Source organism: Gymnogyps californianus, chromosome 6 (genome assembly GCF_018139145.2).
Source record: "Gymnogyps californianus isolate 813 chromosome 6, ASM1813914v2, whole genome shotgun sequence".
Taxonomy (NCBI): Eukaryota; Metazoa; Chordata; class Aves; order Accipitriformes; family Cathartidae; genus Gymnogyps; species Gymnogyps californianus.
In genome coordinates, this window is record NC_059476.1 from 22,788,781 (window position 1) to 22,815,161 (window position 26,381).

Genomic DNA, 26,381 nt, shown 5'->3' on the forward strand with positions numbered 1-26,381 from the left:
AATAGCGAATCGATCTGGCAGCCTGGGCGGGCAGGGAGTGCTGGCTGCCAGCCCCAGCGGCTGCCACGTGCAGACCCAGCGTGGTGGCAGCACAGTGGCCGGGGGCCCTGCCACAGCACCCCTCGCCTTGGCACCCGGCTGCCCCACGCAAATTCTGCTCACACGTGCCTCTGGTGCCAGCAGAGCCCCCGTGCCTGGGCAGGACACAAAGGATGGGTTTTTTCCTCTTGTAGCATGAAGTGGTTTCCTGAGACTGGGGTGGCATTTCCCATCCTTGGGGTGGCTGGTGACACAGTGATGTCAAGTCCCTGGTGCCCTGGGACACCTTGGCACCTGTGGCCACAGTGTACTTAGGGTGAGGACCTGTGGAGAGGCGAGTCCCCAGCATGGGACCTGTGCCCTAGGGCAAGGGCCAGCAGCCCACTGGGGGTGGCCAGTGGCCCAGGCCACATGGCAGCTTTTGTCTTCTCGTCCTCGCGGTCCCCAAGCAGTGGTGGGGCGCGGGAGCAGCCTGTACCCTGCGGCACAGGGCACAACACACAGGGCTGTGCATGCTCATGCATGGGGACACATGCCTGTGGTCACACGGGAACTTGCATGCTGCTGAGCAGGGACGTGCCACGCATGGCGACGTGCACGCTGATGAACGGAGATGTGCACACCAGGACACGGGGACGTGGGCGGTGTTACACTGGGACATGCACACCGGCATATGGGATCGCGCCCGCCAGTGCATGAGGCCAGGTTCAGACTGGCACATGGTGATGCGCACAAGGGAACACCAGGACCCGCACGGTGTTACACCGGGACACAAGGATGTGCACGGTGCCATACCAGGACGTGCACCCTGGGACACGGGGACGTGCACGGTGCTACACCGGGACACGCCCGCCCGCACACGGGGACCTGCACCCCGGGGCCGGTGCGGGTCCGGCTGCTCCTCGCTCCGCGTGTGCCGGTGCCACCGGGTGGGGCGGGGCGCGGCGCCCGGCGGGGGTTTCCCATTGGCTGCCAGGACTGTCAGCGGGGCGGAGTGACAGGCCCGGGCCGGGATTAGCGCGGCGGGGAGCGGCGGGCAGGGGCCGGTGGCACCGTACCGTACCGCACCGCGCCACACCGTGCCCGACGGGGCGGATCGGACCGTGCCGTGCCGTGCCGTGCCGTGCCGTGCCGTGCCGTGCCGTGCCGTGCCGTGCCGGCGGCAGCGCGGAGCAGCGGCGCGGAGGATGCGGCGGCGGCGGCGGCACTGCCGGTAAGGCGCGGGGAGCGGAGCGGGGCGCGGCAGGGGCCGGAGGTCGGAGCGGGGCGGCGGGGGAGCGGGGAAAGTTGGAGCAGTTGTTGCGGGGCCGGGGCGGCTCTGCGCCCTCCCGGCAGCGGTGACTGGCGGGCGGCGGCACCGGGCTGCGGTGGCACCGGTGGATGCCCGGCGGGGCCGACACCCGCCCGCCGCTGCCGCGGAGCGGCCCCGGTGTGCCGGTGCGGCGGGACGGGCGCGGGGCCCCTGCCCGGGCAGGGGGAGCGCGGCCGGGGCGCGGCGGGCGGCTCCGCGGGGGGAGCGAGCGGACAGGCGGCTCCGGCGGCCCCCCTGGCCGGGGGGGCTCCCGCCTCATCCGGATGGATGTCACATCCACTCAGGGCTGATCCCGCCGAGACGGGAGGTGCCGGGTGAGGGAGGCCGGGCTGAGGGGGCCGGGGAGGGAAGGGCAGGCTCAGCCCCAGCTTGGAGGGGGGGCACGTCCCCTGCCTCGACACCCCCTCAGGAAGGGGTCCCCTGTTCGTCCCACAGCCCCAGGGCCACCAGCCACCCCTCCTCGGTCACCACTGCATCCCCCGAAACTGCTCCGTGTCCCTCCAGAGTGCAGAGGCACCTCCTGGGAACCATCCTGCCCCAGCTCTGTCAGATGGCCCGGCACCCGCAGCCTGGTTTCCCCCATTCCCCGCCACCACTGCTGACAGCGGTACCATGGCTGGCACACAAATACGGCCCGTCGTGTGAATTCAGCCCCCAGCCCTGCACCTCTTGCTTCCTTCCCATCCCTGTCCCCTTCTTTGCCTGTTCCCCTTGCATCCTCCCCCAGCTCCTGCGCGTTGTCCCCACACAGCCCTGGCGTGGGTGTGCTCTTCCCCCGCAGCGTAAGCAGTTCCTGCTGTCTGCTGCCTTCACCCTGCATCGCCCCGCTCAGCCAGGCAAGCGCCTGCACGGGGAGTAACCATCCCCTGTTGCACCGGGTACAGCTCAAAGCAAGGGCCGGGAAAAATCCCTGGACATCCTTTTGGCCGCTAAGAAGGGACAGCCAGGAGGAGCAAGTTTCTTGTATGTATGAGATGATGTTTTCTTGAACAACTGAAATCCCCCACTGATGTATAGCTGCCGGCTATCACACTGCAGTTCCCGAGTTTTTCTCTTTGAACGCGTGCCCTGGGCTGCCCGGGCAGCCTCCCTGTAGGCTTTCCTTTGCAGGACTTCTCCTGCCTGCAGGCACTGGGACCAGCAAGGCTCCCTCCAGCCCACCAGTGCCTTACAGCCCAACCCATTCATCACAGTGATTTAAAGAGCATCAGTTTGATTCACGATTTAAATCGGCAAGCAGGAAGCCTTAGCTCCATCATTGATTTTTCATCTCTGTTGCATTTGTGCTTTTTACCTTTCATTATTAAAGAAAAGCTCACTCCACTGGATGCTGTAGCCATCCGGCTTCAGTGGCTCGCAGGCGGGCATGGCCTTTATTCTGAATTTGATAATTCTCCTTTGATAACCAGGAGGACACGCTGTGCTTATCCCATTTATTTTAGCAATAACTCACATGTATTGAGATAGGCTGTTTTTTGTAGATTTGTTATGTTACAGCGAATGCCAACTATTCCTAGTGATAACTTTTTTTCCTTGGCGTGTGTGTCAGTCTGCGTTGAGATAAAAAGTGGAATTTCATCCTGCATCTTTATTATTTATCAGTTAACTTCAGCAACCTTGAATGTGAATACAACCATAACAGGAGAAAAAGACTGTAAAAACAGTAACTGATATATTAAACGGGAGAGTATATTTTTGCGGTGAGTGAATTACAGATTGCTGCTGCTTAGCAGGAGCCAGATTTTTTAGCAGTGTGATAGTGCAGATAGATGAGTGCCTGCCCCATGGGGGTGGTGTGGGCTATTTTATTAAGAGTTATGTCTCTGCATCTCTGGAGCCTAAACACCATTGAAAATCCAGCCCTACATGCTTCAGGAATTTAATCCTGTCTGGTTTGTACTCGGAAACAGGGAGAAGAAATCATGCTTTCCTCTGCTTGCAACTGGCATTTGGTTTCTCACTTTCAAATGATGAGATCTAAGTGAGGGACTTAGTATCTCAGCATCTGTCAGAAGGCAAAAGCAGCCAAGGCAGAGTCTTCTCTGCACACCAGGAATTTGGAGAAACTCAGGGAAGGATGAGTACAAGTTTTAGCTCCACTGGGAGAAAGAAAAATGTCAGCAGCCCTGCCAGTGGCGCCAATGGGGGCTTCGGGTCCTGCCTCCCCTGCAGCCGCCCGTCCGCTGCTGTGAGGCTGCTCTCCCCTCTGGATAAACGGTCTCTGGGCAGAGGCAGGCAGGCAGGCAGGTGAGCTGTGTGCAGGGCGGGCGTGCTCTGTTCCGCCAGCGCGGGATTGTCGTAACCATTGCTTTTTGGATCTGCGGGTGTTGACAGCTCTGTCTGTGCCACCAATAGCGGCTGCAGCATGTGCTGGTGTGACACACTTTAACCACAGGCTGACCTCCAAAGAGAGAGGCTCCTTGCCCATGCTGCTCGTGTTAAACTCCTTGAGCGAGTGTAATTGGAGGATGTCTCAGTGATCCAGTGTACCATTTTTTTCCCCCCTTATTGAAGTGATTTTAGTAGGCTGTGGGTAGTAAATATATTCAACCTAAAGCAGGATGAATGAAACCCATTTTCAAGTGCATAATGGGCTCTCTCGCTGTGTCTGGGCTGCTGGTCTGTGGGGGAAGTGCCTGAGCATCCTGGCACCCTGGGGAGAAAGCAAACACTCCGGGTGCCTGGGGATCGAGCAAAGGGCTGCCAGCATCCCTGCAGTGGTGCTGGTGTGATGCCCACAAAGCACCTCACCTGCTTCTTGCGGCAGGAGGAGATTTGAAGGGGGCCGTCTCACCTGGAGCATCTCTTTCTCCTGCCATGAGGGCAGAGCACCTTTTGGCTGTCCTCCCTTTGGCCCCGGACTCCTTCTTGTGTCCTCCCTCCCCTAACTAGCTCTCCTGGCCCTTGTTTCAGGGCTGCCTGAGGATGCGTCGCCCCTCGACGTGGCCATCACCTCAGGGCTGCCGGGAATCCGCCTCGCCATCCTCGTGCTGCTCTGCCGGGCTCCGGACCTGACGCCTCCGTGCCCTCCTCTGGCGGGATGGCTCAGGCGGGGGGACCCGTCCGCTTCCACCCCGGGGAGGGCTGCATCGCCTCACCCCCGCCGTTCGCCCGTGGGGTGGACCGGAGGCCCTGGCTGGTGGGGGGAAGCCCCGAGGCCGGGAGGCACAGCCCCCCACGCTGCCTCACCCCCAACCTCAACGCCGGCCGCCTCCACCTCCTGCGGAAGGGCCTGGCCCCCGATGCCCGCCGCTGCCCCCTCGGCCTCTACAACAGCACCGGCTCCTTGGCCCGCAAGCCGGCGGAGGCGGCTCCCTTCGGCAACGGGAGCTGCCCGGGCGCGGGGCGCCTGACAGCCCCCAGCACCCCGCGGCGGGGCCGGCCCAGCCTGGTGCTCTCCTCCCTGGGCAGCCGCAGCCCGCCGGTGGCAGCGGCCCCGGAGGGACACAGCTCCGTCGTCACCTTCCGCTTCATCGAGAAGGCCAGCGTGCGGACCCTGGGCGGCCTGCCGCCCCCCCAGCCCCACCGGGAGAACGGCCCCCGCAGCCTCAGCCGCAGCCTGGAGCTCGGCGGGGATGCGGGGTCCCCCCAGCCCCAGCCCCTGCCCCAGGAGCGGCTCCTGCGCACGCTGAAGCTGGAGGCCTCCGCGTCCGACCCACTCCTGGCCAGGGGCAGGACCCCGGGGGCACACGTCCCTGCGGGAAGGAGCTCTGCGCCCTCGACGCCGACTGCCTCTGCCGCTCCCTCGCCAACGGGCTGCCAGAGGACTTCCCTGCCTTTGCCAGGAGCCCCCTGAAGCCAGAGCCCCGACCCCAGGTAGGTGCTGGGGTGCCCTGCACCGGGCGCAGGCTCTGCCCTGGGGTCCGTTGCCCACTCACTGCTCTCCCCTCTGCAGGGCAGCGCCTGGCCGTATCCCCGGCAGAGCTCAGCCCATGCCCAGCGCATCGCCAGGGCCAAGTGGGAATTCTTTTACGGCTCCTTGGACGCTCCAAAGACAGGTAAGAAGTTGCAGGGGGGATGCCCTCGGCTGGACCAACCTCTCCTTTGCAAGTCTGAATCACTGACAGGACTCCCCCTGGGGCTGCGTATCCCTCGGGACTTGTCGGTGCCCACCGGACAGCCAAGATCCCCCCAAGATCGTCCAGTCTATGTCCTCCTGGGGCCAGACCCTGCACGCACCAACCTCCCCGCAGAGTCCCCTGTGGCCATGCAAATCGTCATGCAAAGGGTGTGATGCAGAGCCCTGACCCCTGGCAGCCCCTGGCTGCCTCTGCAGAAGGGCTTTGGGGTTCAGGTGGGGGATCAGGGCTGGCTGCAGGTGGACTAGCACTGACAGCACCCTGTCTGCCTCTCCCACCCTTTTTCCTTCTGGCTCCCCCTCTCTGTTCCCCCATGCCTGTCACATGTGTGACCCTGCTCTTGGTGTGTGTGTGTGTGATGCCGCAGGAGCGGCTCCCCAGCGCTCCGCGGTGCAGCTCCCCACAGCTCTGAGTGCTCGGGGCTCCCTTGCAGGCTCCTCTGCCCCCGACTCTGCTCCCCTGGCTGAGCCCCCCCAGAAGCCTGTCTGCCCGCTGCCCACCGAGCCGCCGGGATCGGTGCCCGAGCACAGTCTGAGCCACGTGGAGGTGGAGATAGAGATGTCTCCTCTGGGAGGCCAGAAGCCCGGCTCCTGCGAGACTGGGATTATAAGGAGGACGGTGAAGTACTCTGAGACAGACCTGGACACCGTGCCACTGAGGTGCTATCGCGAAACCAACATCGACGATATACTGGCCGAGAAGGAGGAGGTGGATTCAGCAATTGAGAGCCAGAAGGACAGCGAGAGCAACCCAAGCTTTGGGGGCACCCCGGGCAGGAGGAACAGCACGCCGGAGGAGCCCTCCGCCCCAGGCGCCAGCTGCCCGAAGGATGGGCTGCGGGACAGGGAAGTGAACGAGGACGATGAGGTGTTTGACGCGATGAGGAAGGAGAACAGGGAAAGGTGAGGCTCCATGTGTGAGGGCAAAAACGTCCTCTCACCCTCCTTATTGTCTCCTGCATGGCAAAACGAGCTCTGCCAAAAGAGTGTCTGAGCCAAAAATCCCAGTAGCTCCATGTGAGCTGTGCGTGCGGGTCAGATAGGGTCCTGGATCGCCCTGCTGGCATTGGGACTGGAGCTGGGACTGGGACTGAGACTGGGAGGGGGCCCTCACTGCCCTATGGAAAGAGTAGGGCAGCACAGGTGATCCAGCCCCGGGCGCTGCGCCATGGGCCTCGCTCCCCTGGGGTGAGCCCTGCAGCTCAGGTCGCCCGGCTGAGCCGAGGCTTCCTGGTGCGAGTCCCGCCAGGTTAATTATGTCCTGCCTCGGTGCGGCGTTGGGGTGAAGGTGTCAGGGCACCTGAGCCCAGGCCGTGTCCTGGAGCTGCTGTGTGCTGGCAGGTGCTGCTGGGCTGCCCTCCCCTCCGCAGATGGCTCTGCTTTGGTGGCGGGAGCGCTCCCTTTTGCTTGGCCTCAGTAGGTATTTGCTGTGTTTGGGAAAGAGTGGGGGGTGCATTGGGCTGGAAGAAGCCTTTTGTTGTCTTTTGTGTCGTTTTTCACTTGTGCGGCAAAACACCCTGTGCTGGGAGGCTGATGGAGTGGGTGACACCAAGGTTATCATTCACTTGCCCACCCGTGGGCAGCTAATGCCATCTGAGCTGCTGTCTGCCCTGTGCCGGGCACTGGCAATTAGGACCTATGGGAGATGGTGTTTTTGCCTGGTGGCGTGAGACTCTGCCCCTGGAGTGTCCTCCGGAGTGGTGGTTTGACCATGAGGAGTGACAGGCATCATCCACCTGCCCCAGGAGGCATCAGGAGGGGAAGGAGCTCCAGAGCATTGTGTGGGACAGCCGCCTGGAGGGGAAAGGCCCTGGCAGGGAGCGGGAGATGCCTGTGCAGGCAGCGGCAGCCAAGGACATCTCCTGACGTGTATCGGCAAAGAGTCTTGGGTGAGATGAGGGGGCTCAGCATCATCAGCAAGTACTCCGCAGGAGTGGGGAGATGTCTCGCCTGGGAAGCGCAAAGCCAGGGTGATGCCTGGGATGCTGCGTGGCAGCATGCATTCACCTAGCTGTGCAAAAGGCATGCGGGGAGCATTTAGGTGGAAGAAAAGGAAAAGGGAGGTTTTGATGTCAGCGGTGGGAAAAGATAATGTGAATATAACCCCCAGTGGTGCCCCTGCACTGGGAAGGAGAAGCACGAAGGTGCTGGGCTGATGGTGAGGGAAGGTGTGCATCCTGAGGGGAGCTAGGCTCCTGCCAGTTTGTCCAGCCTTTGCATCTCCAGTGGAGGAGAGGGATACATCCCTCCCTGCCGCCTGCCATGTCCTCAAAAACTTTGGGTTATAGAGAAAAGCTGAAAATAAGCCTTTTTTATATATTTTTTTCCAAATGAATAGTGATGGAAGTTTTGAGTAAGGTGTAAAGTTATTATCACTGCAAGCAAGTTCTTCAAGTTACTGTAATAATTATCTTGCATAGTGATATTTTATTTCCAAATATGTACTAGGCCACTACAAGTCCTATGAGCTGTAAGCCTAGACCTGCTTTTTGCCCTCTGAGACACCTTATTGTAGCTCCCCAGACAGCACTGAAAGCTTGGATGTGTCCTTAAATGCATTGTTGCCCCTAAAGACGGTGCTCCCGGTATAATTACTGATGTATATATATAGGTGTCATGTTCATTGTACATGGCTTCTTTGTAGACCAGTGGTTTTTTGCTTTGCAGCCCCCTGAATATTCCCCAAGTAGGTGCAGACCCTGCGGGCAGTGTCTTGAAAATCACGAGCCTCAAACTGTGAGCTTGTTTAGTCCCTGCATCACAGCCCTGGGTTTTTGCTTATGCGCTGCTTTTGAGCTCTGCAGCTGCAGTCCTCCTCCCTGTTTACCAGTCACCAGTATTGATGTTTTCTACTTAAAGCTTTCTGCTTTGCCTGCTCACAGGAGGGGTGATGCTGGGGTGATTAAGAAGCCCCTCTGGGCTCCCTGGAGCCGGCACCATTCTGCTGCTGCAGGAGCTGCTGTACCCCAGGTCTGTCCTGGTAGCTGGGAAGGACCAGCCCTACAAAATTACTGAAGCACCTTTGGATGCTGATTTGCAGCATTTAGACATGTAAATCCCTTTGAAAATCTAGCCTTAAGGGTTTAGCACCCTCTGCGAGGGGGATTTTGGCTTGTTACTATCTTGTTGTCCTTCATATTCTGGCCAAAGGGCATCTTCTTTGGTGATTTACCCTCCCAAAATAAGAGAGCGTGCTAACAGCTAAAAAAATCCAACACCAAATCAAACAAGACATGGAAAGTGACAGAAGAAATGGTGTCTTCTTCCAGCAAATCTGCTCCCTGAATATATTTAGAGTCAGATCTACTGACTCTAATGACTAGTCTAAGCCTTTACTGTCTTTATTCCCATTAGTCCCGGAGAGCTGAGACCTGTCAGCGAGAGCGGGCTCCATTCCCTTCCTCTCTGAGCATCAGCAGACCTGCTGGCTAAGCTGGAGGCAGGGCCTGGCTTGGCCCGCAGCACGGGTACCTTGGGCTGATAAGAGAGAAGAGGCTTTGCTGGGGGGTGCCCTGCTCCCCCGAGAGCACAGAGGGCTGGCGGGAGGCAGAGACGCCTTTTCTCCCTGCAAGCAGAGCAGCCTTGCCCGGGAAAGCCCTTGGATCTGCTGCCTGGGGAGCTCTTCCAGAGCCTTTGTGCTTGCTGCTTGGCGGCAAGAAAATAGCTGCAGGGCAAGCCTTGTTGGGGATTAAAAAAATGGTTACGGCCCTGATTTCATCAAACGCTTAAGCATGTGCTTAACCTGCCTCAGTAGCCACAAGCCTCTGATGTGTTGTGCTGAGGCTGAGCCTCAGTCCCAGAGCCCAACGTGGCCACAGAGCCGCAGCTCGGGGTGATGCTCCCGTGTCCCACAGGCCTGGGCTGGAGAGGGGATGCTCGGGGTGACACCGGCAGGCGATGAGCTGGGGGAGACGCCTGCAGCTCGTGGGGAGGACTGGGGGCAGCGTGACCCCAGCGTGACGGCGTGGACGTGGCAGGGGAGTGTGGGCAGCCGGGGTGGGGACTGCAGCGCCCGGGGTTGGTACCTGTGGCTGAGCCCGGGTTGGAGTTAGGACACTGAGCCTTAAGAGCAGGCAGCTGCCAGGCTGGAGGACATGTGCGAAGGGGCCTGGGGGGAGTGCAAGGAGCTGCTGGGGCTGGTCTTTACAAGACCTTTGTTCAGAGAGGAATAAAGTGAGGGGCTGCTGGGTGGTGCTGTACGGCCTCACCTTCTTCGGGCTGAGCTGGGACTCCCACACAGCACCTGCTGTGCCTGTGCAGGCAGGAGGAGTGGGGCATGGCTGGGGCAGCCAGGGGTCTGGAGGGTCACAGGAGCATTTGGCAGAGAGAGAAAACCACGGAGGGCCTGAGGAGAGAGATTTTCCCCTCTTCCCCCCGCCAGGGATGGCACAGCTCTGCAGCACCAGGCGGGGAGAATGGGGCGAGCCCCTTCCCCTCCATCAGCCATCAGATGCAGCTGCTGAAGTCCAGTTGCTCAGACCCCCACAGCCCCCGCAGGCAGACCTTCGCCTGACGTGCTGTGGGCTTTGTCAAGCTGCCAGCTCTTGGCCTGCTGAAGTAATCAGGGTTAGATTTTTGAGCGGTATGCGAAGGCTAATGAATGAAAATCATTTGGTGGTTGTAACAGCAACGCATCTTCGGAGCCCTCTGTACAAAGCTGTTTGTTCATAACAAATGTTATGACAAGCTGGAGCAGTTCCTCTCCTTTAATCAGAGGAGAGAGTGGCATAACAAGTGCTTTTCTGCTGCTTTAATAAAATGATAGTGGCTTATAAGTAAAGTAGGCTTTTAGGGCTATGTTTATGCTTGTACGGCTGAAGAATTGATGTTTCCTCGGTTGGAAACGTCCCTGTTGTCATGTGCTCAGACGGATGGGCAGGCTGCACTTCACCTCATTTATAGGACAAAACACTCAGGGCTTCAGGGTTTAGAAACTCCCATGTTGGGCTGGACCCAGACCTGCATTAGAGACAGGCTAGGCCTTCCTGCAGGGCTGATCCCTGACAAGATGATGAGCCAGGACCAAGCCTGGCCTCTAGTACATGGGTCAGCTCAGGTCCCCAAGCCCAGAGCTGGGTGTGAGGCTCCCTCTGTACTGCCTGGGGAAACCTGGGGCTCAGCATCACCTTGTGCTGGGTCCCAGCTGTCTCCTGGGACCAGCCAGCAAACCTTGCAGGTGGGTGTTGGTCATGCTCTGAGCGTGGTGCTCAGTGACCACGGTGCTGTGTTCATGGAGGAAGGTGCTGTGCTGTGCTGAGCAGCTTCAGGAGGAGCCTTCTGGGTGCCGGGAGCTCTGAAGGCTCGTGGAAAATTCAGCCACTTCCAGATTTGTTTGGAAATGGAGCTGAACCACATCCTGCTTCTGGTGCTTGAGCCCTTTATTGGATCTAAGCTCAAGTCGAGTGACTGGGAGCAGTAGCCATCTCATAAGCTTCTTATGAAGATGAGCCACCAAAGGAACAAAAGTCTGTGGCGCGTTAAAGGAGAAGCATATGTCTGGAGGGAGGCCAGCCCAGTCCCTCTTCCCATGATGTCTTGGGCAGGCGAGGCGTTTCCTGGGAGGTCTACAGATGTTCAGAGGAGATTTCTGCCCTCCCCAGTTTCCTTCTGGAGCAGCGCGTGAGCTTTTGTTTCGGGGCTTTGATCCCTTGCTCCTCAGTGACCAGTTCTTCTCACTTTCTTTCCCTCTAGGATCATGGACCGAGACACACAGGGTATGCTCAAGTCTCCAGTGCCCTTCCTCCTAGGGCACAGCCTCTCCAAGGATGGCATGGACTCTTTCAGCAAGCATTTTGAGAGCATCATGGAGTCCATCGAGCCAAAGGCACATCTTACACCAGCCTGGACTCCATTGACATCCTCTCCTCCCCAGCCCGCACCCACGGGACCTTTTTCACTTTTGACCTCCCAACTCTTACCCCAGAAATACAGGGACAGATCCGAGACAGCGCCAAGCTGATCGAGGACAACTTTGCTCCTCTGGCTCACTTGGAGCTGGACTCTGGGACCAGTTCGGCCACAGATGCCCCCTGGACAGAGAGGGAGGAGGAGCGGGGGAGACAAAGGAAGGGTGCTCGGCACAGCCCTTGCCGCTCAGAGGAGAGCTTTGGTACTCCCTTGGCCTCCAACATGAGGTGAGTGACCAAAGTTGCTTGCTGTCCAGCTGGGCCACCAAGGCTCGGTGTGGAGTCTAACCCTGTGTGGCGTGTTTTGCAGCCAGAGCCTAACCTGTGTTGCTGGGGAAGAGGGGAAGGGTCAAGACTGGGTGTGCTGGATTTTCTGTGAAGTGGCCGTTCAGGCCAGTGATCACCATGGTGTTGTGGTAGGCGTGTCAGTGGGAGCACATCTCCTTTTTCATCTTTGCCAGCTTTGTTGGTGCTGGAGGGCTGTGAGGTTTCCTCCAGCCTAGCAAGCAGGGAGTCCCAGGACTCCAATCCAGTGGTGGTTCCCATTGCAGGACAGTCCAGCATCTGTGGTGGCTGTGGAGAGAGGCCAGTAGAGAAATTTAACAGCCTTTGGCTCCTGGAGACCAACATTTCCTGATACTGCTGCGTCCCTCACCATCCGAGTAGCAGCCTCCTGTTTCTTGAGGGCAAGAGTCCCATGGTCTTGTACCTATTGTCCTGGCCTCCTGAACCTCCTCAGCCTTGTTGGGAGACGGAGGGCAGAGATGAGCACAGCCCAGCAGAGGCTCCCTGTACATTGCTCTGAGCCTGCCTGCACCCGGGCTCAGGATGGCTGCCCCATGCCTGGGGAGGCACTTGTGATGTGGCAGGTCGCGTCTTTTCCCTTTTCCAGGGTGCATTCATCTGGAGTGTGGTCAGGTCTGGTCTGGATGTCAGGTCTCGTCCAGTGGTTCAGCTGCAGAGCTGGCGGCTCTCGGAGAACTTGGTGTCTCAGTCATGCCAGTGCTGACTTTCCTGTTTGCATTGCCTCTCTGCAAAGTCTCTCTGCCCAGTGACCTTCTGTGCAATGCCAGAGGCTCCTGAATCCCTCATCGACTTTCTAGGCTTTGGCCTTTTCCACACCAAACTTTTTGGGGTTTGGTCTTTTCCAGACCAAACCTATGTCACTTCTGGTCGCAACCTGCGCCATCCCTGTAGGCTCAGCTTGGGGTGGCCAGGTGGAGATCTGAGCTCTGTGTCCTCTCTGTGTCTGCAGTCAAGAGAGGAGAGTGGGGTATCACATCTGCTCTGTGGTCCCTGGATCACTCCAAGGGCATTTTGGGGCAGAGAGGCACCGGGTTAGGCCTTCCCTTTCTTTGGGACACTGAAGCCAGGGACATGGTGGCACAGAGGCCAGGGAAGGTTTGTGCAGTAAAACTGGTGATGTCCGAGAGGCACGAGGCAGCAAAGGATGGCAGTACCCAGCCATGATCAGTGCTCTCTGCAGGAAGAATTGGCTTCCTACTCCTCTGCCAAGGCAAGGGACCGAAACAGAGCACCCTGGAGAAACTGAGAGAACAGTGTCTGACTTACTGTCCACAGGGTGCCATTGTACCACAGCAACACCGCTGCAGGGGCATGGGGAGGTGTGAGGGTGCAGAGACACAGCTGGCAGCAGGAACGGCAATGAGGTGGCTTAACAGAGGTTTTTCCTCATTGGTTTATAGTTAGTGGAGCGCAGAGCATGCCAGCAGTGCCGAGGATGCTGCAGCACTGTGCTCCCCTTCCAGCTCAGGTTTCAGAGCAGCGCTGGGCAGCGGCACAGGCCATGGAGGGGTGTTGTGTGCTCCCCCAAACTGCCCTGGATCTTTGCTGAACCCACCTTTGCTGAGCCTCTTGTCTTCTCTTCTCCTCTTCCAGCCCTCACAAGCAGGAGTACCTCTGCTTTGGTGGCAGGTGAGCGCAGGGGAAACCCAGCTGCAGCCCTCACTGCACTCCCTGGCCTGGGGACCCCGAGGCTTGGGCTTTCCATGGCACCATAAGTGCCAACCTCGCCTTCTGTTACACACGCACACAGAGTCTCAAGCAACTATCTTTCCCCATTTAGAAATGATTCCCTTGATTATCAGTAGGTCCCTATACAGCTCTTCTTTTAGTCCCATTCAGGCCCCGTTTCTTGCCCATCCTCCTGGGCTGCAGGTGATGTTCAGACCCACCATGCTGCCCCGCAGCAGGTGAGGAGGTGCCCTGGCTCCAGCAGTGACCTGAAGCGTAGGCTGCAGGAAAGACAGTGAGAAATGAGGCATGGGGGAGCAGGGCCCTGCCGCAGGCCCCCGCAGGCAGCAGCCCGGCTCTCTGCTCCCTGGCATGGAGCGAGCCTCCCCTTGCAGCCCCCGTGGGCGATGGCGGACAGGGAGGCAGGTGTGGTTGGGATCTGCTGTCTTGTGCAGCGGAAAGGAGTGGAGATTGGGACTGGGAGCAGGAAGTAGACTGGGAAGCAGGGAAGACATGTGGTACCAGGGGATGAGACAGCCCATCATCTGCAGGGTCAGTCCTCAGGAGGCAGGGCTTTCTGGCAAGGGAGAGGTGCAAGAAGTTTCCTATTTCCCCATCACTGCTGCTACCAACTTTCTAGACTCTGAGTGGAGCTGACCATGAAAAAGAAGCTTTCTGAGTAGTTTGAGGAAGAAGTGGCTGGGCTGATTGCTCAAAGGTTCCCATGAGCTGGAATCAGTGGCTCCTGGTCCCTGGCAGGGCTGATCTGCTCGAGCAGGGAGTATCCTTGTGATGCTCCCACTAAGGGGTATTTAATGGAAATTGCTGGGTAAAAGCTAAGGAACCTCTGCAGCCATCGTAATGCAACGTTACCTGTGCCAGCGGGGCCAGAGTGTGGCATTCGCTACTGCCCACGGTCACAAGCAGTACAGACCGACTGCCACCAGCTCAGATGCACTGGGGACCCCAGGCAGGGGGGCTCTGTGGTGGAGGCTGTGCTTTACACTGGCTGTCAGTCTCAGGGTTGGCAGAGGTGACCTCAGGCTGGCAGGGCTTTGGCGTGAGGGGTGACTGGTGACGAATACCAGCGGGTCTAGGCCTGTGTGTGCTGCCCTGCAGCCATCCCCTTTCTGTCAGCAAAACCTTTAGCGTTAATTGTTGCAGTGGTTGGGGCTGGGGTCTGGGCTGGGGATGGCCCTGCAGCCTGTGACTTTCCATCTCTCTCGGTGGCAGGGACGGCCAAGCCAGTGATGACCCCTGCATTGCCGGGGAGATGTGGTGTCCCCCGCAGCCGGCGGCCTTGGTTCACGCAGCCTCGCAACTCACACCAAGGCTCTGGTGTCCCTCGGCACGCGATAGTCTGAGACCACGCTTTTATCTTGACCTTGTACATGGGGAGCATGCCTAAGTGCAGACCTAGCGAGGCCGCCCTGGGCGCTGGGATGCCTGCACCTCCTCTGGTGGCCTTGTTTGAAAGGGAGGGAGCAGTGGCTGAACAGCAAGGGTCCCAGTGTGGGACCCCCTCCCCACCCCTCCACAGCGGGACACCCCACGGTGGCACCCCCAGCGTGGGTCAGAGGCTTGGTGAGTAGGTTATTGCCCCGTTTGGGCAGGAGGTGAAGGTGTGCAGGTCCCCTGCCCTCGCTGGGCAGAGGGCTGCAGTTAAAGCAGTCTGTTCTCGGGGCCATGATGGTGACCCGCAGAGTGTGTGTCAGGGCAGAGCCCTCCAGGGCTGGGGGGGTCCCTCTGGGGCTGGCAGGGCTGGCTGGGGGCAGATGTGGTGCTGGCGAGGTGGCAGGGTGGGAGCCGGGGCAGCCCTGGGGACTGCAGGGAGGTCGCTCCTGCAGTGGCAGCCAGACTTTTGCAACTGCAGGTCCAAACCGCTGGACTTTGCCGCGCTGCCGGGTGCAAGCAGGTGCCTGGAGTGCCGCCTTGCTTGCCACAGTCCCATACACAGGCAGCCCAGGGCTGCCAGCCCCGCAGGCAGGCACTGCGGGTTGTGGGGCATCAGCCCCAGAGGGATGTAAATGGACAAATTGCATCTCCCTGGGGGTGCAAGCCCCCTGAAATCCAGCCGCCCAACTTCCCTTGCCCATCCCACTCCTCCAGTGCCAGCCTTGGCCCCGGGCACAGCCGTGCCGCTCCCTGAGGAGTGCCAGCGGAGGGAGGGGACGTGACTTGGCCCCCTCGCCAGAGGCGAGCGAGGCAGGCTTTGCCGGGACCTGAATCGGGGGCATCGCCTGAGGTGGGACAGAAAGAAGGGCAGGCAGGAGAAGCAGCAGCAAAGGGGGGGGCTGCAAACCGCCAGGTGAAAAGGGCCAGATACCACAGTGAGGGGCAGCACGCCCGGAGCCTCGCTAGAGGGAGAGCTCAGCCCTGGAGCTGCGGCTGCGTGGGAGGACCGGGGAGCCCGTAGGGCTGGCAGCCGCCCCAGGCGGAGGATGCGCCGGGAGTCAAAGCTTCTTCCCTGCCAGATCGCGGCTGCTAGCGTGTGCTGGAGCGCCGGGGCCCTGCCAATAAGCTCCGCTGTGTTTCTTTATAAGGTCCCTTTTGTTACTGCAGCAGTCGGTGAGCCGGTGCCCCTCCCTTTCCCGAGGCCAGCGCAGGTCTGTCAGCTGGCCTGACCTCCCAGTTGGCACTGGGCAAACTGGTGAGAGGATACCCTGAGGGCTGTGCCCAGTTTGGGGCCCCGTGGAGTGGATTTGGGGTGTGATGCGGGAGGTTGGGGGTGAGGGCTGAGCAGTGGAAGGAGGGCAACAAGGAGAGGATGGAGATAGGGGAAGGGAGGGATGGTGTGGGGTGGGAGCACAGGAGGGGACAAGGCTAGGGCGCAGGATGAAGAGGTGTCCCCACAAGCATTGGCACAGCAAGAAATGGGGCACAAGCCTGGGGGAGATTTTTCCCCCGAGCATTTCCATATTGAGCCATGAAGGGCAGCAGGAGCGGGGACACAGGACACATCAGCCCTCCACAGCATTGAGGATGCAGGCAGCAGACAGGGTCCCAGGGCTGGCAGGGCTGCCCGCAGAGGCCCGGGCAGCGGCACATCCCTGTGGGATGCAGCTCCTTGTGTCAGGCATTAATTCTAGCCCCCGGGTCTGACCCAGAGCCCCTAGGCTGGGCTTTGCCCAAGGGTCCAAGAGACTCAGGTTTCCCTGCGCTGACCCCATGGCATCTGTGTCTCTGAAGGAGAAGACAACCCTCCACCCAGCAGGTGAGTAACTGGATTTTAAGGCTCTCAGCTGGCTCCAGAAATTGTTTGGTGGGATTGCAGAGTCAGCCCCTGTCCTCTGCGGGAGCGGTTGTGCCCCCAACAAGAGGGGCTGGTGGTATGGGGTGATGGAGGACAGGCAGGCATCTCCGGAGAGGGCTGTTGCTGCAGGGTAGGCTCTGGAAGTCTGCAGAGAAACAGGACTGAGGGGGGGCACAGCTGCCCAAAGTTTGGTCCTACCTGGACCTGGCAGCAGTAGCGCTGGCAGGTGCCACTGTGCCTAGGTGATTTGAGGACCAGGTTGGACTCCAGAGCTGCCAGAAAGCAGGACCAGCCCTGCCTGTGGTTGGAGGCTGGCCTGGCTGACCTTGAAGTGTCCTCCCAGCCCTAACTTCAATTCTGCGAGGAATGAACCAGCCCAGATCTTGGCTGTCATAAATCAAAGTCGCTCCGCTGAGACCGATGAAGAGAGCTGCATTTATTTAGCTCAGCCAAAGATCCGGTCTGGTACATTCTTAGCAGCAATATTAGGCAGGCTGGGCTCTCTTGGCTGAGGCATCGGGCATCTAGCCATGCGTGCGGGGCATCAGGAATCGAGGGCAGAGTGCTGCTCTGCCCCATGCATGTGTCCCTCACAGACTCGGACCAGGCTCCCTGCCCTGACCCTTCATGGTGCAGGATGCAAACCAGCCTCCTGTGGGGAGCAAGTGGCACTTGGATTGTGGTTGGAGGTTTTGAGTTTCCTACAGCAGGTGTCTCACCTGGAAATGTGTCAGGCAGTACCTGGACAACCCAGGAGCTCAGCTGAGCATGCCCAGCTGAAACGAATGGCCACCCAGCCCAGCCTGTCCCCAGGGGTATCTCTCCTTTCCCGCTCCTGGGGAGCAGGGCGTTGGTGCAGGAAGGGTCCCACTATGCAGACACAGTGCGGGGAGGGTCCCACCATGCAGATACATCCCTGCTGGCAGCCAGGAGCTGGAGGTCAGCCCTCTGGGGTAGGCTTTGCTGAGCTAGTGCCTTATTGCTGCCCCACATCCAGGAGAGAAGATCTGCTCCTGGTTGCTGGCAGCCATGGAGAGAACATGGTGCCGAGTGAGCCTGGTTTGTGGTGGCAAGGTGGAGAGGATGTCAGGGCTCCTGCAGTGACACGCTGCATTGCAGCCAGGGAAGGTGCTGCGATCTCTCCTGCTGGGCTCCGGGCAGTCGGCCAGAGGAGGAATATTGGGGCGAGACAAGGATCCGGCTCCAGGAAAGGAGCGTTTGGCACCGAGAAGGAACATTTGGGCCCTGGAGAAGCATCTAGCCCTGGAGAAGGAGTGTCTGTGGTGCGGTGGCCCCGAGCAGGACTTCCAGATCCTGCAGCAGCTCCCAAGGGCTGGGAGCACAACGCAGTCCTCATGCTGAGCTGGGGTGGTCGGTGATCGGTGAAGAGCTTCTGTCCCGGGGCAAGCCCTGAGCTGGATCATGTGCCTTCCTCACAGACACCCCCAGAAGCACCTCGCTGCTGCTGACACAGGCGCTGGGAACCAGGGCTCTCTAGCGAACACCTCTGAGGTGGCAGGGGGACCTGTGCTCCCGGCGACGTGGGGGGCAGCAGTGGCTGTCCTAGGCGGGCAGCGGGGAGAGGGATGAGCTAGCGCTGGGTCCGCTCAGGGATGACTCATTTCAGGCACGCTGAGGATACTCGCACAATACCAAATTTGATCTTTATTCTTTAAGTGTGGGCCAGTTCTCGGGTTGAAAATGTATCTAATGTAAAAAATATTATCTCAGTGTTTCTTCAAGCCAAACTGAAATGTCACTTTAGAAAGTACACTAAAAAAAACAACCCTGAGACATTAGCTCATTGGCAAGAAAATTAGCATCACCTCAGTTGCCTCAGACATGGACACGTCTCTTTGCTCTGTTCTCCCTTTGCTTGAGGATTGGGCTCTTGGTTATCTCTCTTTGAGCTGCATGTTCTCCAAGCCAGCTGGGGCTTTGAGTGGTGACAGAGGGGTGCCACGAATGGGGCACTCCCAGCCTATCGAGGCTGATGGTCCATATTTAACAGCATGAGAGTGGCTTGAGTGTTGGAACAAAACCTGTTTCATGGCATGGCTGGGTAGTGCCTCATCCCGAGAGCAAGGTTATGCTTTGCTAATGTAAAACCCCAGATCAGTATGGGGACTTGGTGAAGGAGGGGACAGCAGATCCCGCTGGTAGAGCTGCTTTGAGACCCAGGCTGTGATCCCTGCATGCCCATTGCAAGAAGTAAGGCAAGAATTGCAGCCACAGGTTGGGAGCCTGCAGGGAGATACAGATGTTGAAGGACAAGAGGGGTTTTGTAAGTGGCCCCATGCCTGGATTCTCAGCACTAGGTAGGAAGGCTGAGGACCACAGATTGGGAAGAGACATCACGGGGGGAGACTCAGAGCTCTAGATTTGCCCCCGGAGGCTCCAGGAACTGGCCATGTGAGGGAGGACAACCTCTCAGGCAGGGCAGGCAAGGTCCAGAAGGGTATCGGGAGTTTTTAGTGATGGTGGTTGAGAAGAATGAAAAGGTCTTCAGAGGGTGACTGAGCAGCCACTTGCTCTGGAGGTGCAGTTGGAGCATGGGGAGTGGTAGAGGGGTGGGTTTGAGTTTTGTAGCTTCGCCTGTGGCTGGAAAAGCAGCCTTGGAGCTGCTGGGCTGGGAAGGGGACAGTGCCTGTGCCCCTGTGATAGCAGATAGAGTTCTAGTGAAAAATAGTCACCACAACCCATGGCTGGCAGGTGCCAGTGGCTGGGATGGATTAATCTCCTCTGCTGCTGGGAAGAAAAGAGCTTGTGAGCCCTGTCCTTGGCTGAGGGCACAGCGGCTGCAGCTGCACAAGGAGCTGAAGTGGGGCCGAGGTGTGTGCCCAGCACTGGCCCAGCAGCACCCAGCCTGTTCTGCTGTTGGGCACTCCCCGGGGCAGCTTTGGCCCTGCCAGCCAGTGCAGGCACAACCGGGCACAGCTGGAGGGCAGCGGGCACCAGGGACCACGCCAGTGGCATCTTTGGATGTGGCCACCCAATTTTGGGAGGAGGAGAGGTTTTAGGCAGGTGGGAGGGATGCCCGCAGGATGGGGTGTGCTGGTGATGTGGACGGTGATGCTGGAAGCCTCCTGCCCAGCTCAGCTCCCCAGAGCAGGCGGACTCAGAGCTGGTGAGCTCCTAGTGACCTTGTGGCCACTCTTGTGGCTGCTCCCACCAGGGTGGCATGGGGTGATGGACAGGCTCCCTGGGGAGGGCTGGGGCCAAATGGGCATGGGTCTGCCCTGGGCCACCTATCCATGTCTTACCACAATCACTGCCCGGCACTGCCAAGCTCAGCGGTGGTCCGAGCCAAGTGCACCTCCCTGGGGACTCACAGGGTGTCACAGCCGCTTTCACCAGGGAAGTGTCTCGCCCACGGGTTTGAGCGCAGAGCAGCTTCCCCTGCTGCACGCCTCCTGGGTGCCAGGAGGGTGGGAGGAAGGCACCCGAGAACCCCCTGAGGCACAGGGCAGCCTGTCAGTGCTGCGCAGGGCTCTGCTGGGACAGGCAGCGCTGAGCAGCAAGGAGGCTCGTCCTTTGTGGAAGAAGTAGAGCCTCTAGGAGATTGGCCTGGGTAATTGGCTCAGGAGAGCAGGCCTCTTAAAAGTCAATTAGAGACTTTTAAAAATAAATCAGACTGGAACATTGCGAGGGCTGCCAGAAAATTTGGGTGAGGTCAGAGTTGCTTAACGTTCATTGTTGATTAGATTCAACTAGCTTTTTGGTTGGGATAACTTCTGCGCAGCTGAGTCAGGCTGCTTCGGGGGCTAAGCCAAGAGCATCTCCTAACGTGGCCATTTAAGGCATGGTGGGCTGAGAGCTGATGGGCAGCCTGAAGAAGACAGTACACCCCACTGTGAGCTGGGAGGCCAGGGGAGGTTTCCTTCGTCTTCACCCTCTCTGCCTCGGTTTTCCCTTCTGTGAAGTGCTTTGAAGTCGGTGGGTGGGAAAAGGCGAGCGAAGGAATTATAGTCGTCTTGTCTCGGGTAGAAACTGCACTTGAGAGCAGCACGAGGAGTTTGTCCAGGTTAAAAAATGAGCGTGGATCTGTAGGACAGCATGTGATGTGCACATGTTTCTGCTCCAAGTCTCCGCTACAGCTGAGCTTGGCAGAGCCTGAGCCCACACATGCAGTTTCACAGGCTCAGGGTGGGGGACTTTGGAGCAGTTGTTCTGTCTCTCCACATCCAGTTTGGACATGGGTTTGAGTGCCTTGGCCCTGTCATCAGTCACTAGAGCTGTCCACCCCACCTCTCCTCCAGCCACATCCCCAAACCTTGCCTTAGCTCCCAGACCTGACCTCGGAGTGTCTCTAACCAGTGTTGTTCATCCTGGGTCCCAGCAGCGAGTAGCTGGTCTCCAAAGCAGGGTGAGGAGCCTGCATTTCCTGAGAAGCTGAATGAGGAGAGGAACTGTAGGCAGGCTAACATGCAGTGTCCCTTCCCATTGCAGCGACCACCCCCTGAGCCAGCTGGTTTCAGACTCAGAGTCGGAGATGGACAGCGTGGAGCAGCTGGCCCTGGGCAGCACGGACACCCTCTCCAATGGGCACAAGGCTGACCTGGAGGCCGCCAAACGCCTGGCCAAGAGGCTCTACAACCTGGATGGCTTTAAAAAAGCAGATGTGGCCCGCCACTTGGGGAAGAAGTACGTGTGGGTATTCGCAAGGAACATTCTGTTCTGCAAGGGGCCCACCTGCACCCGTGGTGCACCCACAGCTGCTGCCCTTGCAGGGCACCGGGCTGGCAGGGAATAGCTGGCAGGACCCCAAAGCCCACTCCCCATGACTGGTACATCTGTACCAGGTGTTCCCTCTAAAGGTCTTAAAACCTAAGAGATATCCAGGTTTTGGTACCTTCCTACTATGACTGCATCTTGGATGCTTCAATAAGGTATTGGGGCAGGCGGACAGCTAGCTGACCTCTTGTGGGCCCTTCCAGCTCTAGCTTCTCCAGTTTCTCTTACATGCCCAGTATTCCCATTGGATCTGTGGGTGACTCCTTTGAGTTTCATGGGAGTGTGGGGTGTCTCTGTCCTCAGCACGCTTCCCATGGCCCTGGGGAGCTCCCAGCCTCCTAGAATCCACCCCTGTGTGCCTTTGGCTGTCCCCATGGTCTGGTCGATCCCACTCTCGCCCCCCCCCCTTTTCTATTTCAGCAACGAGTTCAGCAGGATGGTGGCAGGGGAATATCTGAAGTTCTTCGTGTTCACGGGGATGAGCCTGGACCAGGCTCTCAGGTCAGAGCTGAGTGCATGTACATGTATGTGTGTGTGGTGGCCACCCAAGTGGGGTCCCAGCAGATTGTGCCTTCCGCAGCTCCGCACCCACACAGAGATCTGCGGGAGCAGGCAGACCCCATGGCTCCCACCTGGAGATCCTCTTACCTCTTAAATAGGGGAGGGTGATTTCCAGAGTGGTCTTTCAGCTACACAACCAAGAAAGAGCATCCCTGGTCTTAACTCAATGGTCAGTGCAGTTGAGTGATGGTCAAGTTCACCTAGGACTGGCTTTCCAGGCCTTGAGCCCAGACCCTCCTGGTGTTACCCCCACCTCCTTTCCTGGTGTAGTTCCTGGGGCTGGCTGTAGGTCTCTGTGATGTGCCGGCAGGGTATGGTGCTGTGGGCTTGGAGAGGAGTCCTGCAGCAGGTTGCGAGGGATGTGCGACGGCAGGGCTTCATCCAGCACACAGGGGGGGTCTCCAAACCAGAAAGCACACCTCCACTCCTGTGCAGGGCGGGTGGTAGAAGCTGCTGGTGGGCTTCATGTGTGACCAAGCAGCTGCTGCTGCTTCTTCAGGTCCTTTCTAAAGGAGCTGGCCTTGATGGGAGAGACGCAAGAGCGAGAGCGAGTGCTGGCTCATTTTTCCCAGCGCTATTACGAGTGTAATCCCAACACCATCTCTTCGGAGGGTAAGAAACTGTGCGTGTCCATGTGTGCATGTGTGTGTGTTTCAAGAGGGCCCATGCATTCGTCAACTCAGTGAAGGTCCTCAAAGTCAAACCAGAGAGCAGGCTGAGAGCCTGTACTGACACCTTAGGAGACAGCCCCACTTACGGAGATGTCATTTCCCTCAAATGACAGATGCTTTAGATTTTAAAAAAAAAAACAAAAACCTGCTTCGGTTGGATCATGCATAATTAGGGCTCAACCCATCCTTAATTCTGACCTTGAGCAGATTAGCACAAGAGGCGAGAGAAGGCCTTCCTCACCAAATAGACCCCACCTCTCAGACCCTCGGCTCAGGGAATAGCCAGGTGAGAAAACTCGGGTGCCTGGCACTCGGGGCGGCACAGACACCCACTTTGTACCATTTCACGTCTTTGCGCCTCTCCTGTGTGTGTTCACGTGCTGGGTCTGCTCTGGGCTGGCTCTGGGGCAGGTGAAGTTTGGGCTGCCTGGCTGGCAGAGGGCTGTGCCGGTCCCACCTTGCCGTGCTAGGAGCTCTGCAGGATTAGCTGCAGCATCGCTGCCTGGCTGAAGGGGCTGCAGGCTTGGAAGGGAGTTTGTACGCTCAGGTTTGGGACCAGCTTTAATTCAGTGGCCTCCTACCTACTCGCCCGCGTGCTGCCAGCACCGCGCTGACTGCTGTGTGCCCCGTGTGCCCAGGGGGGAGGAACGGGCTCGGGGCTGTCTTAGGGGCTCAGAGCCCCCATGCCCTGCCTGAGATGCCAAGGGGCTGGAGCACCAGCTGCGGGGCTGAGCTGGGGGCTCTAATTCCTGTCCTGTGCTTGTGCTGCAGACGGAGCCCACACTCTCACCTGCGCCCTGATGCTGCTAAACACAGATCTGCATGGACACGTAAGTTCCCCCTGCCATCGGCCCCGTCTGTCCCTGCACTGTCTGATCCCACCGCCCTGAACTGTAGGTGCTGGGGGAAGAGTGAGGACTTGCAAGGACAGCGCCACGTGAGCAGGAGGCATGGGACCCTGGGCCCACGAGGGCTGGCTTGTCACCCCTAACATGTCTGGGGAGGAGAGAGGAGAAAGGCTGAAGAAGAGGAGGGGCTGGCGAAGGAGAGAGTGGGGCTTTGGAGGAGATGTGCTGAGCTGGAAGATGTGGAGGTGGGATGGAGACAGAAGAGAAAAGTGGACAGGGAGAGAAGGTGGGAGTGAGACTCCAAAACCAGCTGCCAGCAGGTCGCACCCAACTTAGAAAAAGGAAGCTATTTAAAAATCCCACAGTCTAGGCAAAACTGGCAGCTTCCCCACACCTGCAAGCAGCCTCCCTGAGACCTGGCGGGTCCCTCACCCCGCTGCAGAGATCGGGGGACCTGCTCCAGCCAGCACCGGCCCCTGGCCTGAAGGTAACCCCCGCGTTTCTCTCCCCCTGGCTCCCCCAGAACATTGGGAAGAGAATGTCCTGCTCCGACTTCATTGGCAACTTGGAGGGACTCAACGGAGGCACTGACTTCCCCAAGGAGCTGCTCAAGGTAAATTCAGTCACTCTCCCTGGCCAGCCAAGCAGCAGGAGCAAAAGTGAGAGCTTTGGGCAGGATCACATGGATGGCTACATGGGATGCAATGAATGTGTCCATCCTCATGCAGGAATGGTGGTGGTCCTCTGGTCCGCAGTTTTCCTCCTGCCTTGCTGAGGGGAAATGGGTTGCTCCATTGCCCCAGGAGGATGCTGGAGCTCCGGCTGGGGTCCTGATTCCCTCGCTGCTCTTGCTGTGCCTGCATTGCAGGCAAGGGGGCACATGTGGGGCGCCTTACTAGCGTTGGTTTGCCCAGCTGCAGCCAGAGGCTTCGTGGTCGTCGACCCCATGGTACTCAGCCCTTCCTGGCTCCCTGGAGCACTGGAGCCCAAAGTTGTGGCCAGGCCCTGGGACTGGAGCCATCTCCGGTGGCAGAGGGAACGTTTCTGGTAACATGGGCAAGGCATGGCAATGGGGAGGGTGGGCTGGTGGTTAAAGCCCTGGAGCCGGGAACTCACCACACTGGTGTGACTGGGGGACTCCTGCCTTCTCCCTGCCTGACCCAGTTCCCAGCGGGGCTTGGCCAGGGAGGGCATCGTTCAGCGAGCACCTCCGGCCTTGGACTGCTGCACTTCTCTGGCATCGCCTGTTCTCGGGAGGGTTTTCTGAGCTGCCGTCTCCCCATCTCAGGCCCTGGGAATAGGCTTAGCTCCCATGGGCGGAAACCATTGCTGTTGGTGAAGCGCTACAGTTGGCAAATACTCATGATGTGGAAGATGGTTTCCCACAGGGTGCCAGAGCCACGACGGGGGGAGATGGTCGATGAAAAAAGGCAACAGAGGGTGAAAAGCTGAGCTCTCTTTTCAGCCTCTGTGGGTCTATTCCTGGCTGCGTCACTCGCCCCATCATTAAGGGGTTACCAGCAGCTCTCAATAGGGCTGTCCTCCCTCTCAGCCCACGCTTCGCCAGCAAAAGGAGTTACTCAGGAAAAATTCTCCTCTAATTTTAAACCCAGCTCCAGAAAAGGCTTTAAGCACCCAAAAAGGAATAGAAACATCCAAAATCAGGACCCTGAACCCTTGCTCTCCAGTGCTGCTGCGCCCTGGAGCATCTGAGCTCCACAGGCTCCTCGGCGTGCCCCCTTTGCAGCCCCCAGCGCCCCACAGTTGGGTACCCACACGGCAGGCACTGCCCCATCCCTGTTAAACTTCACCCCTAAAAGTACCAGCAGTTTAAACACGCGAGATCAAGTTATCCCATCAGATCCCAGCCCATGGGAAATAGGGCAGCGAGCAAGTGCCACGAAGCTGTAGGCTTTCTCTCATGGGTAGGGGCCCAGAGCTTTGCTGGGTGTAAGGGAGCAGGGGGAGGCTGCAGCGCTGCAGCACAGCCCCGCACAGGTCTGCCCGCAGCCCAGCAGCAGGGAGGCTGCTCTGCTAAAAAAGGCCTGTTCCCTCTGCAGCAGCGGTGCTTCCCACCGCCGCTTTTCAGCCGCCTCTGTATGGGAGCCGTGCTGGGGAGGGGGAGCGAAAGGCAGCGTGAGGAACCACACAGACGGGCCAGGCTGCAGCTCCTTGCCTGAAGCACTGCTCTGCTTCAGGGAGCCCCTGCCTGTGCAAGGGGGAGCGGGGTCCTGAGGCAGGTGAGAAGAGAGAAGCACTGTCAGCCTGCGCTGGGGAGGGGGCCGGCAAGGAAAGGTGCCTGAAGGGGCTGTGCCTCTCCTGGGCAGCCTTTGCCAGGCTCAGCCAGAGAAGACACCCTCTCGCTTCTGCCCAGTGCTTTCAGCTGCTTGGTGCTTGGGTCCCCGCACAGGCTCAGCGGGCAGAGAAATGGGGAAAGGCTCTCCCACTGCCCTCCCTGTGTCAGCCTGCACTAGCCCTGTTACCCCGGGTAGGATGCTGCCTCCTCAGCAGACCTGGCTGGCAGGCCGTGCCTGGGGACTGGGGCTCCCGTACAAGCGTGCCGCACAGCTGGCTGGCTAATTTTAGCGCTCCAGGAGCACATGCGTTTCCTAAGGGTAGCAGGGGAGGGGAAGGGCTGGCAGGCTTCACAGGAGCTTCCTAAAGCTCAGGGCTGGGTCTTGGGCAGCTCCAGCAGTGCAGAAGAAGGGTCCTGGCAGCTCTTCCAAGGCTGCCTGGGGAGACAGCACGGGCTGCTACCCCACAGGCTTCAGAGCTGGAGGGCTGGAGGTGGCCCTCACCCCCAGCACTCGCCGCTGGGGAACAGGGACAGCAGGGCAGGGCCTAGGTGGCTGCAGGTGACACAAGGCCACCATCCCCTGTGACTCTGGGGACAGCATCAGGAATAGACCCATGAGGAGCCTGGGCACTCCCTTCATCTCTGGCTGCAGGGAGTCCCAAGACAAACGCAGCACAATGCCTGAGAGCGGGTGGCAGCTTGAGTCAGA

At 59.0% G+C, this 26,381-nt stretch overlaps 1 protein-coding gene across 1 annotated transcript in view; it reads left to right on the top strand.

Moving 5' to 3' along the window:
- The first annotated feature begins 4,391 nt into the window (after positions 1-4,391).
- Positions 4,392-26,381, top strand: part of PSD (pleckstrin and Sec7 domain containing) — a 36,019-nt gene continuing 14,029 nt past the window's right edge. The window contains 11 exon segments of the mRNA XM_050898642.1: positions 4,392-5,034; positions 5,037-5,167; positions 5,247-5,349; positions 5,864-6,332; positions 11,121-11,236; positions 11,239-11,563; positions 21,012-21,206; positions 21,717-21,797; positions 22,357-22,469; positions 23,300-23,358; positions 23,900-23,989. Coding sequence (XP_050754599.1) covers positions 4,392-5,034; positions 5,037-5,167; positions 5,247-5,349; positions 5,864-6,332; positions 11,121-11,236; positions 11,239-11,563; positions 21,012-21,206; positions 21,717-21,797; positions 22,357-22,469; positions 23,300-23,358; positions 23,900-23,989 — 2,325 coding nt within the window.